The 15,178-nt window shown below is 34.6% G+C and overlaps 1 protein-coding gene across 1 annotated transcript in view; it reads right to left on the minus strand.

Annotated features, from left to right (window-relative positions):
- Positions 1-6,770: 6,770 nt before the first annotated feature.
- Positions 6,771-15,178, minus strand: part of MEI1 (meiotic double-stranded break formation protein 1) — a 61,192-nt gene continuing 52,784 nt past the window's right edge. The window contains exons 28-30 of the mRNA XM_058191665.1: positions 14,662-14,768; positions 12,381-12,512; positions 6,771-6,944 (exon numbers count right to left, since the gene is read on the minus strand). Of these exons, the coding sequence (XP_058047648.1) occupies positions 6,771-6,944; positions 12,381-12,512; positions 14,662-14,768 (413 nt within the window). The remainder of the gene's footprint in view (positions 6,945-12,380; positions 12,513-14,661; positions 14,769-15,178) is intronic.

The raw sequence follows: 15,178 nt of genomic DNA on the forward strand, positions 1-15,178 counted from the left end.
TATTAGACAAAAGTATATAAGGACTGTTTCTATTCTAACATTGTCATTTATGCACCATCATTTAGAAATAATCATAGTCTGTTGCATACTATTGAAGTCAGCACCCACCCCCCTCCTAGAAGAATGAAATATTTTAGAAAATGTTGGAAAGGCAGAATATTATATTTCCTTGGATGAGAAAGGGAAAAACGTTTTAAAGACAAAGCAGTTCCCTGCCCCCCCCCACTTCAGCTCAAGGGTGATGGGATTAAGACATGGCCCTCAGGACATAATAGGATTAGCCCTCTACCCATCTAGCAATAGAACTCACCACATGGCACCTGGGAAGATTGCATCACTCAGCAAGATTCAACCAAGCCTGGGACGTAAGACAACCTACAAAGCTCCCCCTGCATGGCCCCATGGGAGTCTGACAACCAATCAGAATACATTTTTTTCACAGGAACAGGAAGCTCCAAGAAGGGGCCCAAGAGAGGGTCTCACTCTCTCTTCCCCTCTCCCTCCTTCTCCCATGTGCTCATTTTGGCCAGGGCCTCAAACCATGTGGTCCTCTCTGCCATTAAACCATCTTTCCAAATAGCTCCATGTTTCCAATGTCTTTCTCCCCACTTGGAACTGAACCCAGATGGACATTTCTTCCAACACTCTGATGAGAATGAAAGTGATTAAAGGCAAATAGGCACCTTAGACAACTTGGACTTAATTCAAAAAAATATTAAGCAGGAACAGACCAGGTCAATACTTAGAGATCCTGGGAAATCCGTGAGCTATAGGCTAGGCTGAGATTTTAAAAACAGCTGGAAGGAAATTTAAAAAAAACATGTCTGTATTGCCAGGAAACCTGCCATAACCATGTAGTACCAGGAACTGAGTTAAACACAGAGATGGATGGGGGTATATTTACTAATACTGTACATGTTCTAAAATTATTTGGAAATTTTTGACATCATGCAAGCAGAGAAACACACTGCTATTCATAAAGAAGCCTGTTTTTTTCAGGTTTCCATCACACCTTGAAATATGCTAATGTTTTAATAGACACATAAATTTTAGGAGCAGACTTCTTGAAGTAGTGGTACGCTATATAAGCTAGCCCTAGTATTGATCTTTTTTTCCTGCACAGACTTTTTGTTGCCCTTTCAGCTAACAATTTTACCCTCTTTCCATCTTAAAATTTTAATACCTTATGTGCATATAAGGTATTACTTACTCCTTGTTTTCAGCTTGTTAGTTTTATAAACCCCTTTCCTTGTTAAAATCCTTGAACTACAAGTGATTGCTTAGCTATAAAAAACATAGTACTATATTAACAAACAAAAAAAATCACTTAAGAGAATTAGACAAGAATATACTAATTCCAAATTCTTAACAACAGCATAGAAAATAGCCTTAAAATGAAGTGTATAGTTTTATTTATACCATTTCCAGAACAATGGTAATTTTAATTTTTAATTAATTTTTTTTATTTATGAATTTCTTATTTCAACATCTGAGAAATTTCTAAATCTTTCTGCAGGGGAAAGAAATAACCTGCATTATTGTTCTGTAGGTCTATAACTGGTAAGAAAATTTAAATGCAAGGTGATTTATCAATTTATAATACTATGTTCTGTTCATTCATTTTTCTTTTCTCATTTCAGTCTGTAATATGTGAAGGAGATATTGCCACGTTCCCAAGGTATCTGAAGTCAAACTGGAGTTAAGAACAATCAAGTTGGAAGAATTATACATTACTAAGAAAATGCATTTTTTTATCAAATAATCTAGAATCCTTTTTCAATTTCTAAATCTACTTTGGTGCCTGAGTTCTGCTCTTTTAAACTACAATTCTATGTAAGTTTACTCAGAACTACCCTGTTTCCCCTGATAATAAACCCAATCTGGCTTTTAAGCGCATGGCAATAAGGCCAAGCGCTTATTTCAGGGTTCAAAAATATGTAAGACAGGGTCTTATTTTCGGGGAAACATGGTACTTGAATAAATGCTAAAAGCTTAAATAAGGAGTCTCAGACTATATCTCTGCCACAGGCAACTGCAGTATGGACAAGTGAGGGAAAATGACAAAATAAACAATATGACACACGTTTTTTGACATTTTAACATCATTGTTAAGAATACCTATTATCTGATCAGAAAACCCCTATTTCTTCTACCAAGTTAACTTTTCCCTTTTTGCCCCAGAAGGGAACTTTTATACAAATGCTTAAAAACACTATTAAAAGAACTATTAACTACTAAAGTGATCTCTGGTTTGATTTCTTTTATGTACACTGAGAGCATATGCACCAAGACAAATTCCTTGTGTGTCCAATCACACTTGGCCAATAAATTCTATTCTATTCTATTCTATTCTATTCTATTCTATTCTAATCTATCTTTAATTAATGTTAATAGCAAGTTGAAGTATCACAGACTATCACTTTTATTTTTAAAAAATAATATTCTCCCAAATTCTCGCCCTCTGGAACGAACTCCCCCCAGGACTTCGTCAACTTCCGGACCTCCGAACCTTTCGCCGCGAGCTCAAAACTTACTTATTTATCTGCGCTGGACTGGGTTAGTTTTTTAAGTTATGGGTTTTAATGGATTTTATCTCCAAATTTTAATTGTGGCCAATTTAAATAAGGTATTACTTACTCCTTGTTTTCAGCTTGTTAGTTTTATAAACCCCTTTCCTTGTTAAAATCCTTGAACTACAAGTGATTGCTTAGCTATAAAAACATAGTACTATATTAACAAACAAAAAAAATCACTTAAGAGAATTAGACAAGAATATACTAATTCCAAATTCTTAACAACAGCATAGAAAATAGCCTTAAAATGAAGTGTATAGTTTTATTTATACCATTTCCAGAACAATGGTAATTTTAATTTTTAATTAATTTTTTTTATTTATGAATTTCTTATTTCAACATCTGAGAAATTTCTAAATCTTTCTGCAGGAAAGAAATAACCTGCATTATTGTTCTGTAGGTCTATAACTGGTAAGAAAATTTAAATGCAAGGTGATTTATCAATTTATAATACTATGTTCTGTTCATTCATTTTTCTTTTCTCATTTCAGTCTGTAATATGTGAAGGAGATATTGCCACGTTCCCAAGGTATCTGAAGTCAAACTGGAGTTAAGAACAATCAAGTTGGAAGAATTATACATTACTAAGAAAATGCATTTTTTTATCAAATAATCTAGAATCCTTTTTCAATTTCTAAATCTACTTTGGTGCCTGAGTTCTGCTCTTTTAAACTACAATTCTATGTAAGTTTACTCAGAACTACCCTGTTTCCCCTGATAATAAACCCAATCTGGCTTTTAAGCGCATGGCAATAAGGCCAAGCGCTTATTTCAGGTTCAAAAATATGTAAGACAGGGTCTTATTTTCGGGGAAACATGGTACTTGAATAAATGCTAAAAGCTTAAATAAGGAGTCTCAGACTATATCTCTACCACAGGCAACTGCAGTATGGACAAGTGAGGGAAAATGACAAAATAAACAATATGACACACGTTTTTTGACATTTTAACATCATTGTTAAGAATACCTATTATCTGATCAGAAAACCCCTATTTCTTCTACCAAGTTAACTTTTCCCTTTGCCCCAGAAGGGAACTTTTATACAAATGCTTAAAACCACTATTAAAAGAACTATTAACTACTAAAGTGATCTCTGGTTTGATTTCTTTTATGTACACTGAGAGCATATGCACCAAGACAAATTCCTTGTGTGTCCAATCACACTTGGCCAATAAATTCTATTCTATTCTATTCTATTCTATTCTATTCTATTCTAATCTATCTTTAATTAATGTTAATAGCAAGTTGAAGTATCACAGACTATCACTTTTATTTTTAAAAAATAATATTCTCCCAAATTCTCGCCCTCTGGAACGAACTCCCCCCAGGACTTCGTCAACTTCCGGACCTCCGAACCTTTCGCCGCGAGCTCAAAACTTACTTATTTATCTGCGCTGGACTGGGTTAGTTTTTTAAGTTATGGGTTTTTAATGGATTTTATCTCCAAATTTTAATTGTGGCCAATTTAAATAAGTTTTTTACTAGTATTTTAATTGTATTTATAATGTATTGTGCATTTTTTACTTGGCTGTGAACCGCCCTGAGTCCTTCGGAAGAAGGGCGGTATACAAATTTAAATAATAAATAAATAATAAATAAATAAATAAATTAATAGTATGAATTTAGGACATATAAACTTTAGAATTTATAGATCCTTCTGTTTCACCTAGTTACAATGGAAAGTAGTAAAGGACAGGCAGGACAAATTAGAAACTGATTTTCATTTTTCTCATTTTTTCCTATCAACAGAATGGTTTTTGCTCTGTCAAGTTAGCATTGAAAGCAAAGACAGTTTTCAGCACAGAAAATTAAAATTGGATCCTAACTTTACTTCTCTATGCATATAGATAAGCAAAATACTATCTTGCATTTAACGTCGCACATAAGTACAGGTTATCTTCCACTTACAATAGTTCATTTAGTGATTGTTTGAAGTTACAATGGCACTGAAGAAAGTGATCTATGATCGTTTTTCATACTTATAACTGTTGCAGCATCCTCACAATCACTTAATAAAAATTCAGGCACTTGACAACTGGTTCATATTTATGACAACTGCAGTGTCCCAGGGTCATATGACCTTCTGACAAGAAAAATCAATGGGGAAGCCAGATTCACTTAACAACCATGTTACTAACTTTAGTGATTGACTTGATAACTGTGGCAAGAAAAGTCGTAAAATGGAGCAAAATTTGCTAAACCACAAAAATGTTGAGCTCAGTGTGGTTGTAAGTTGAGGACTATCTCTATATTCATATATCTAATGCTGATATTTTACATCACTTCAAATGATAAGAGATCAAAAGCACACACAAAAAATTCAAGATAGTAAAACTGTTTCTCTTCTTCCTAGATTAGGCACAAAACTACAAGGCTTCACACTCAACGACAAAGCAGACTGTACTTCACTTTAATACCTCTATAGATATCCTCTGAAAAAAGATACACCAGGCCTTGATGGGTCCATTGAAGCCTGTTTACGGGTGGGAGGTTCTCCAATAATGTTTGGATCACAGCTTTTTTGCTTGAATTCACTTCATATTTTATTTATGAATTTCTTATTTCAACATCTGAGAAATTTCTAAATCTTTCTGCAGGGGAAAGAAATAACCTGCATTATTGTTCTGTAGGTCTATAACTGGTAAGAAAATTTAAATGCAAGGTGATTTATCAATTTATAATACTATGTTCTGTTCATTCATTTTTCTTTTCTCATTTCAGTCTGTAATATGTGAAGGAGATATTGCCACGTTCCCAAGGTATCTGAAGTCAAACTGGAGTTAAGAACAATCAAGTTGGAAGAATTATACATTACTAAGAAAATGCATTTTTTTATCAAATAATCTAGAATCCTTTTTCAATTTCTAAATCTACTTTGTGCCTGAGTTCTGCTCTTTTAAACTACAATTCTATGTAAGTTTACTCAGAACTACCCTGTTTCCCCTGATAATAAACCCAATCTGGCTTTTAAGCGCATGGCAATAAGGCCAAGCGCTTATTTCAGGGTTCAAAAATATGTAAGACAGGGTCTTATTTTCGGGGAAACATGGTACTTGAATAAATGCTAAAAGCTTAAATAAGGAGTCTCAGACTATATCTCTGCCACAGGCAACTGCAGTATGGACAAGTGAGGGAAAATGACAAAATAAACAATATGACACACGTTTTTTGACATTTTAACATCATTGTTAAGAATACCTATTATCTGATCAGAAAACCCCTATTTCTTCTACCAAGTTAACTTTTCCCTTTTTGCCCCAGAAGGGAACTTTTATACAAATGCTTAAAAACACTATTAAAAGAACTATTAACTACTAAAGTGATCTCTGGTTTGATTATAATCTATCTTTAATTAATGTTAATAGCAAGTTGAAGTATCACAGACTATCACTTTTATTTTTAAAAAATAATATTCTCCCAAATTAATAGTATGAATTTAGGACATATAAACTTTAGAATTTATAGATCCTTCTGTTTCACCTAGTTACAATGGAAAGTAGTAAAGGACAGGCAGGACAAATTAGAAACTGATTTTCATTTTTCTCATTTTTTCCTATCAACAGAATAGTTTTTGCTCTGTCAAGTTAGCATTGAAAGCAAAGACAGTTTTCAGCACAGAAAATTAAAATTGGATCCTAACTTTACTTCTCTATGCATATAGATAAGCAAAATACTATCTTGCATTTAACGTCGCACATAAGTACAGGTTATCTTCCACTTACAATAGTTCATTTAGTGATTGTTTGAAGTTACAATGGCACTGAAGAAAGTGATCTATGATCGTTTTTCATACTTATAACTGTTGCAGCATCCTCACAATCACTTAATAAAAATTCAGGCACTTGACAACTGGTTCATATTTATGACAACTGCAGTGTCCCAGGGTCATATGACCTTCTGACAAGAAAAATCAATGGGGAAGCCAGATTCACTTAACAACCATGTTACTAACTTTAGTGATTGACTTGATAACTGTGGCAAGAAAAGTCGTAAAATGGAGCAAAATTTGCTAAACCACAAAAATGTTGAGCTCAATGTGGTTGTAAGTTGAGGACTATCTCTATATTCATATATCTAATGCTGATATTTTACATCACTTCAAATGATAAGAGATCAAAAGCACACACAAAAAATTCAAGATAGTAAAACTGTTTCTCTTCTTCCTAGATTAGGCACAAAACTACAAGGCTTCACACTCAACGACAAAGCAGACTGTACTTCACTTTAATACCTCTATAGATATCCTCTGAAAAAAGATACACCAGGCCTTGATGGGTCCATTGAGGCCTGTTTACGGGTGGGAGGTTCTCCAATAATGTTTGGATCACAGCTTTTTTGCTTGAATTCACTTCATATTTTATTTTTTGAAGCTAACATAAAAAAGAGAAATTACAGAATTTCAGCATTGAAATTTCCCCCAGTTACCACAATTGCAATAAATCAAAGTCTTGCAGGACTTTTTTCAACTAGAAAATGTTACTGAAAGGCATAATAAGTTATTGTGGACTGCAGCTGCTGCACTTAATGAAGTGAGTTTCAATTCACAAAGTATGTCTTTTAACATTTTAAATCAGAAAAGGTGCTACCAAATTCCTGATTTTTTGCGCCTATAGACTAACCTGGCTCTCCTTCTACAACGCCTATAATTGCAAAAACAGTCCAAGGTCTAGCCATGGGGAGGGGGGGTTTCCACGTAACTTACTATGCATAAAAAGACTCAATGTGTTTTCCTTTTTTTGAAATGAGAAATTTTTCTTTTTGGTAGATTAGGCACAAAACTGCAAAGCCTGATACTCAATTACAAAACAGACAGTACTTCAGGGGTGAAATTCAGCAGGTTCTGGAGATCCAGTAGTGGATAACTAATGAATGTACAACTGATCCAATCCATACTACACTATACAACGCTGTTACAAACCTAGGTCTTGAACAACTTGTAACTAACAATACAAGACTCAAAAATTGCCTTGACCTCATCTTCTGCAACAACACAAACTCAATTTATGGACTACAAATTAAAGAACCCTTTTCCAACAGCAACAACTGCATGATTGACTTTTGTCTCAATATACGCCCTTACATAAATCGTCGTAACAATAGCATTCCTAACTACAACTTCAAAAAAGCCAACTATGACCTTATAAACAATGATCTCTCAGCTCTGGACTCGCAAAATCTGTTCACAACCTGTATAACTGCTGAAGACCACTATAGAGTTTTCCTACTTGAAATCAATAGAGTCATTAAACTTTACGTATCACAAACAACCATCAAGATCAGGAAAAGCAAACTACCCATATCAATGAAAATGCTTCAATCAAAAAAAAAAATCCCTCTAGAGAAGAAACAAAAAAGGCTATGTAGCAAATTTCAAAAACCGCTACAGAAATATATGCAACCAAATAAAAACCGAATGCACAAATTACCACACCAAGCAAGAAGAGGACCTTCTGCGCACAAATTCCAATCGTGCCTTTTATAATTTTGTGAACAATAAACTTAAAGACTCAAGATCCATCCCACCACTAAAAGATTCTAACGGCAAAGAATGTAATGACGAAACAGTTAAAGCAAACCTCTTCAACATATTCTTTGGCTCAGTTTTTGTTAACAGCGATGACACATATCCGACATTCCCAAATCGTACCAGCAATGAGTATGACGACTTAACACATATAGATTTCACAGAAGATAATGTTGGAAAAGCTCTTCATAACTTGAAACCATCACTATCTATTGGACCCGATGGACTATGTGCATACTTCTTAAAAAAACTTTCCACTAATATAGCAGAACCCCTAAGCATAATCTTTGATAAAGCTTTCACGAACAGTTCCCTTCCCAAACTTTGGTCACTAGCCACAGTCATCCCAACCTTCAAAAAAGAAGACCACAGCTTAGCTGAAAATTACAGACCAATCTCTCTGTGCTGCATCACCTGCAAAGTTATGGAATCAATCATCAACCAATCCATTACCTTCCACTTAGAAACAAACAACCTACTCTCTAATAAACAATTTGGTTTCAGGAAAAAATTATCATGTAACTTACAACTTCTCCACTGTAAAAACATATGGACTACAAATCTTGATCAAGGCAAAACAATAGATGCAATCTACATAGACTTCTGCAAAGCTTTTGACTCAGTAGTACATGATAAACTTCTCCTAAAACTAAAATCCTATGGCATTTCAGGACCCCTTCACAAATGGATATCTGCTTTTCTGTCTAACAGACAACAAGTGGTCAAAATTGGCAATGCTCTATCAAATCCTGTTCCTGTCAAGAGTGGCGTTCCTCAAGGCAGCGTTCTTGGACCAACACTCTTCATACTATACATAAATGATCTTTGTGACCATATCTCAAGTAATTGTGTTCTCTTTGCTGACGATGTCAAACTATTTAACACCACAGAAAATACATCTACCATTCAAAAAGACCTTGATCATCTAACCGCTTGGTCTAAAACTTGGCAACTCCAAATCTCAACCAGCAAATGCTCTGTCTTACACATTGGAAAAAAGAACCCAAACACTAAGTACATACTTGATGGACATTACCTTACAGATGACCCCCACCATGTTAAAGACCTTGGAGTTTTCATATCAAATGATCTAAGTGCCAAAGCCCACTGCAACTACATAGCAAAAAAGGCTCTAAGAGTTGTAAACCTAATGTTGCGTAGCTTCTTTTCCAAAAACACTACACTACTAACCAGAGCATATAAAACATTTGCTAGACCAATTCTAGAATACAGCTTGCCTGTCTGGAACCCTCACCACATCTCTGACATCAATACAATTGAACATGTCCAGAAATATTTTACAAGAAGAGTTCTTCACTCCTCTGAAAACAACAAAATACCTTATCCCACCAGACTTGAAATCCTAGGCTTAGAAAACTTGGAACTCCGTCGCCTTCGACAAGACCTAAGTTTAACTCATAGAATCATCTATTGTAATGTCCTTCCTATTAAAGACTACTTCAGCTTTAATTGCAGTAACAAAGAGCAACCAATAGATTTAAACTTAATGTTAATCGCTTTAATCTAGATTGCAGAAAATATGACTTCTGTAACAGAATCATCAGTGCTTGGAACACTTTACCTGACTCTGTGGTCTCTTCCCATAATCCCAAAAGCTTTAAACAAAAACTTTCTACTATTGACCTCACCCCATTCCTAAGAGGAACATAAGGGGCATGCATAAGAGCACAAACGTGCCTACCGTTCCTGTCCTATTGTTTTTCTTTTTCTTCTTCTTATATATACATATATTCTTATACCTCTTTATATTTCTTCATATATATGTTTATATACTATATAATCTTTTTGTGTGATGCTTATGTATATTGTTGTGACAAAATAAATACATAAATAAAATAAATAAATTTGAGTAGTCGGAGAACCAGCAAATACCACCTCTGGCTGGCCCCAGAGTGGGGAGGGAATGGAGATTTTGCAATATCTTTCCCCCAGGAGTGGGGAGGGAATGGGGATTTTACAGTATCCTTCCCCAGGAATGGGGTGGGAATGGAGAGTATGCAGTATCCTTCCCCTGCCACGCCTACCAAGCCACGCCCACAGAACAGGCAGTAAAAAAAATTGAATTCCACCACTGCCATACTTCACTCTAATACATCTATACATATCCTCCAAAATAAGATACACTATGCCTTGATAGGCCTACTAATGCTTGTTTATGGATAGGAGGTTCTCCAACAATCAGAATCAGAAATATAGCAATTTTAATTATGATACCAGAGTAGGGGTGAAATCCAGCAGGTTCTGACAGGTTCTGGTGGTGGAAATTTTGAGTAGTTCAGAGAACTGGCAAATACCACCTCTGGCTGACCCCAGGAGTGGGGAGGGAATGGAGATTTTGCAATATCCTTCCCCCAGGAGTGGGGAGGGAATGGAGATTTTGCAATATCCTTCCCCTGCCACACCCACCAAGCCACACCACTCCCACCAAGCCATGCCCACAAAACCAGTAGCAAAAAAATTTGGATTTCACCACTGTACCAGAGGCATATAAAACTAAGACCTAAAGGGAATATGCACAATACAAATAATGCCCATGCTTATTGCATTAATAGATCTAGATTAGTACACAAAGTATTTAAATGAACTCAATGTCTATTCTACATATTTTGGTTAAACCTTAAAACAATTCTACTCTTTTTCATTTTCTGTACTGATATTGGAGGAAAGAAAACATAACTTCATGGAACTGCACTTAGAACCAAGTGGTTCATTTCAAAATTCCCATGCGTTTTTTTAAATAAAGATTATGAGAAAGGATAAATAACTATCCATTCTTCCCTTAATAGCCTATAATACAAATTAGATATTAAATACATAAAATAAATGCAAACAGCAATATTACTATGAAAAACAAACAGTAATTATGTTATTGAAAGTAAAAGACAAAAAAAGAGGATCAGATAAGCAGGCCAGACTGTATCTAAAGTGAAGTAAATCTTTTGACAGCCCTTCCAGAAACCAACCTGACAAGAAATTCAGAAGCAGGAAGCACAGCCAGTTGTTTAACTTCACTTCACAGTTATTTTTATTTATTTTTATTTATTTATTTATTTTGTCGTAAGAGTATATATAAGCATTAACATGAAATAATTATATAAGCATATATATGAGCATAAGTATGTAATAACTATATTAATTGGATATAATGAAGAGGAACAATAAGACAGGGAACGGTAGGCACGTTTGTGCTCTTATGCACGCCCCTTATAGACCTCTTAGGAATGGGGTGAGGTCAATGGTAGATAGTTTTTGGTTAAAGATTTTGGGATTTTGAGAAGAGACCACAGAGTCAGGTAATGTGTTCCAAGCATTAATAACTCTGTTACAAAAGTCATATTTTCTGCAATCAAGATTGAAGTGGTTAACATTAAGTTTAAATCTATTGTTTGCTCTTGTATTGTTGTTGTATTGTTGTGATTACATTCTATCTCTACATTTCCAGAATTCTTACCTGAAGAAGAAACGAGCGAAGAGCACTGATTGTGTCATTAGAAAGTTCTAGCACGTTGATATGAGCTGCTTCTTCAAGAATATGCGTTTTTTTAAATAAAGATTATGAGAAAGGATAAATAACTATCCATTCTTCCCTTAATAGCCTATAATACAAATTAGATATTAAATACATAAAATAAATGCAAACAGCAATATTACTATGAAAAACAAACAGTAATTATGTTATTGAAAGTAAAAGACAAAAAAAGAGGATCAGATAAGCAGGCCAGACTGTATCTAAAGTGAAGTAAATCTTTTGACAGCCCTTCCAGAAACCAACCTGACAAGAAAATGCAGAAGCAGGAAGCACAGCCAGTTGTTTAACTTCACTTCACAGTTATTTTTATTTATTTTTATTTATTTATTTATTTTGTCGTAAGAGTATATATAAGCATTAACATGAAATAATTATATAAGCATATATATGAGCATAAGTATGTAATAACTATATTAATTGGATATAATGAAGAGGAACAATAAGACAGGGAACGGTAGGCACGTTTGTGCTCTTATGCACGCCCCTTATAGACCTCTTAGGAATGGGGTGAGGTCAATGGTAGATAGTTTTTGGTTAAAGATTTTGGGATTTTGAGAAGAGACCACAGAGTCAGGTAATGTGTTCCAAGCATTAATAACTCTGTTACAAAAGTCATATTTTCTGCAATCAAGATTGAAGCGGTTAACATTAAGTTTAAATCTATTGTTTGCTCTTGTATTGTTGTTGTATTGTTGTGATTACATTCTATCTCTACATTTCCAGAATTCTTACCTGAAGAAGAAACGAGCGAAGAGCACTGATTGTGTCATTAGAAAGTTCTAGCACGTTGATATGAGCTGCTTCTTCAAGAATATGGGTAATTTCAATTTCAGAAACAGTCCTGATGTCCTGATATTTCATAAACTTAGAAAAGTTGTATTTCAGTTTTAGTGGGTCAAAATTATTTCTATTATCCAGCAAAAACACAGACATTAACTGCCACAAGTTTTATTGAAACAGATTCTTAAGCAATACTTAAAAATGGATGTTAGAATTAATAAAATTTTAAAAGTTTGGATAAACCTTCCCTTAGTAGTAGATTAGTGAGCCAAACTAGTATTTTTTTCCATTTAATGAAATTTTTGAAATATTTCAGAATTTCCAAACTTTATGATTGCACAATTATCAAACATAGAAGTCTTTACATTTTAAGTTTTGGAATATATGATATTCTAAGTAATGCACATTACTTAGTAATACAGTGAGCACATTACTAAGTAATGCAGTAAGTTTAACAAACAGGTAGGGAAGATTTATCAGTCAAAGGACACAAGGCAGCTTTACTCTACTTGTCTCCCTCAATAAATGAAGCTAGCTTAAGAAGTTGCTCTCAGGATTTCAGTCTGTTCTTTAGTTTTGGTGTTCATGGGTGTTATTAATTATAGTGATTAATTGCTGCCTTCCTTCCTTCTTTACCCCTCCCACCGAAGTCTTTTTGATGACATATTTCCATTGATCATTCTTTTATATGGGCAGGGGGTTGGACTAGAAGGCCTCCAAGGTCCCTTCCAACTCTGTTGTTATATTATATTATATGAGTTCACATATGCTGTTTCCTTCCATCCATGGCATCCACCACTGGATTGCTGGAGGAAAAAGTTTAATCTTCCTTACTGTCACTTCAGCTACTAGGAGAAATTAGCAGAACTCTTTTTTATCTTGCTTTTTTTTAAAAATACATCTTTTACTAGTTTACCAGTGAGCCTATTAAGAGAAAAAGTCCTGCCTTTCACCTTAACCTTTTCATTAATTCACTTTGGGAAGGCCTCTTCAAAAGTCAGCAGGCCTTCCAGCAACCCAGACAAAATGGTAATGCAGAAGAGCAACCAATGACAAAAACAGAGGGGCCATTTCTGCCACAGCACAAAGTAGACAGTTGGAGTGAAGCCATTTATCTACAGAAAATGAAGTGCAGCAGACAAACTATATAACACTGACTTCACACAGTGGAAGTCTGAAAACGTAACTTTTCACACAGCACATGAAAAGACAAATGTAGATTGCCTACATGAAGGCTCATGGCAAGATGAGGATAATGTGTATTCCTATACTAAATAATAATCGGGACGCGGGTGGCTCAGGGGCTAGGACGTTGAGCTTGTCGATCGAAAGGTCGGCAGCTCGGTGGCTCTTCGGTTTTTAAATGGAGATGAGCACCGCCCCCTAGAGTCAGCAACGACTAGCACGTATGTGCGAGGGAAAACTTTACCTTTACCTATACTAAATAAATGGTTACTGTAATGGCTATTCTCATGCCAGGGAAGTTAAGATGTTCCTGAGCCATAAGAATGTTGTTGTTTTTTTACCGTTGAACATCTAAACAGCTGAAACTGATGAATATGAATGAACAGATTTCCTAAATAGTTTTAATCTTTGGGGGTTTTTTAATTGAAAATCATCCATGGCAGTCAGATTTTGACTGAAGCAATGGAAATTGCATTCTTTCATTCAAATATGCACAACATTCCTTTGAACAAAATCATACCAATGCACAAGGGTTAGATTCACAAATTGTGCTAAATTATTATGCAGTTTGTTTGCTAGTGCTTCTATGAACAGTGTTATTTATAAATCATATTTTCTGCTTTAACATTATATATTAAGTCCATTAACCTTATTTAACAAATGTTTCAACAAACTCCTATTCGCTTTGCTAGAGAAAAATGACAATAATTATTGAGGGGATTATTAGAGTTTTCAAGCAAAGAAATGGAGTGTATCCTCTCTAATGCACCTTCTTGGATCAAAATCAGAATTATAGTGGCTGCATTTAAGAATTTATTTTGATAAAAGAAATGCAATAAGGTTCATTCCCTGTAAGTTTATGCTTAACAAAAACATGCATATTTAAGGCTCTCCAAAGTTTATAGCATAACCCAGTCCTCACTGTGTTATAAATGGTGTTTCACTTACGTTTTGCCAGTGATAACTAAATGGAACAATTCAGTTAAAACAGTCATAATGCAATGGAATAACACAATGGGAATTAATGGTTAACAGCCATTATACTCACCAAACTAATGAGTCTCAGAATTTCTGAGTTAAGAAAGGAATTCTCATTACCATCTAAAAGTGTGACCAATAGAAATTTATTCCATGGGTGTGAGGCAATATGACACGCTAGAAGTGGAAAAATTTACCACAAATATCTTAGAAAGAAATCTAAGAAAATAATCCACAAATAAATATATTATTCATTCTGTACTGAGTTAAGTCTTGTTTTATACCAGCAAACAAGATTTAAAAAAAAATAACAACAGAGGAAAAACAATGGAAGTAAAAAAGTACTCTTTATATGCTGCCCACAATTTAAACAATTTACAGGTAGTCCTTGACTTAAAACCGATCTTTAGTTACCATCGGTTACAACAGCACTGAAAAAAGTGATTTATGACTGGTCCTTGCATTTATGACTACTGTAGCATCTCATATTCAAAATTTGGATAATTGACAGTGGCGTGTATTTATGAAGGTTGCACTGTCACAGGGTCATCTGATCACCAGATTTTCTTAATGACAGCATGATTCAT

The sequence above is a fragment of the Ahaetulla prasina genome, chromosome 7 (genome assembly GCF_028640845.1).
Source record: "Ahaetulla prasina isolate Xishuangbanna chromosome 7, ASM2864084v1, whole genome shotgun sequence".
In the NCBI taxonomy this organism is placed as follows: domain Eukaryota; kingdom Metazoa; phylum Chordata; class Lepidosauria; order Squamata; family Colubridae; genus Ahaetulla; species Ahaetulla prasina.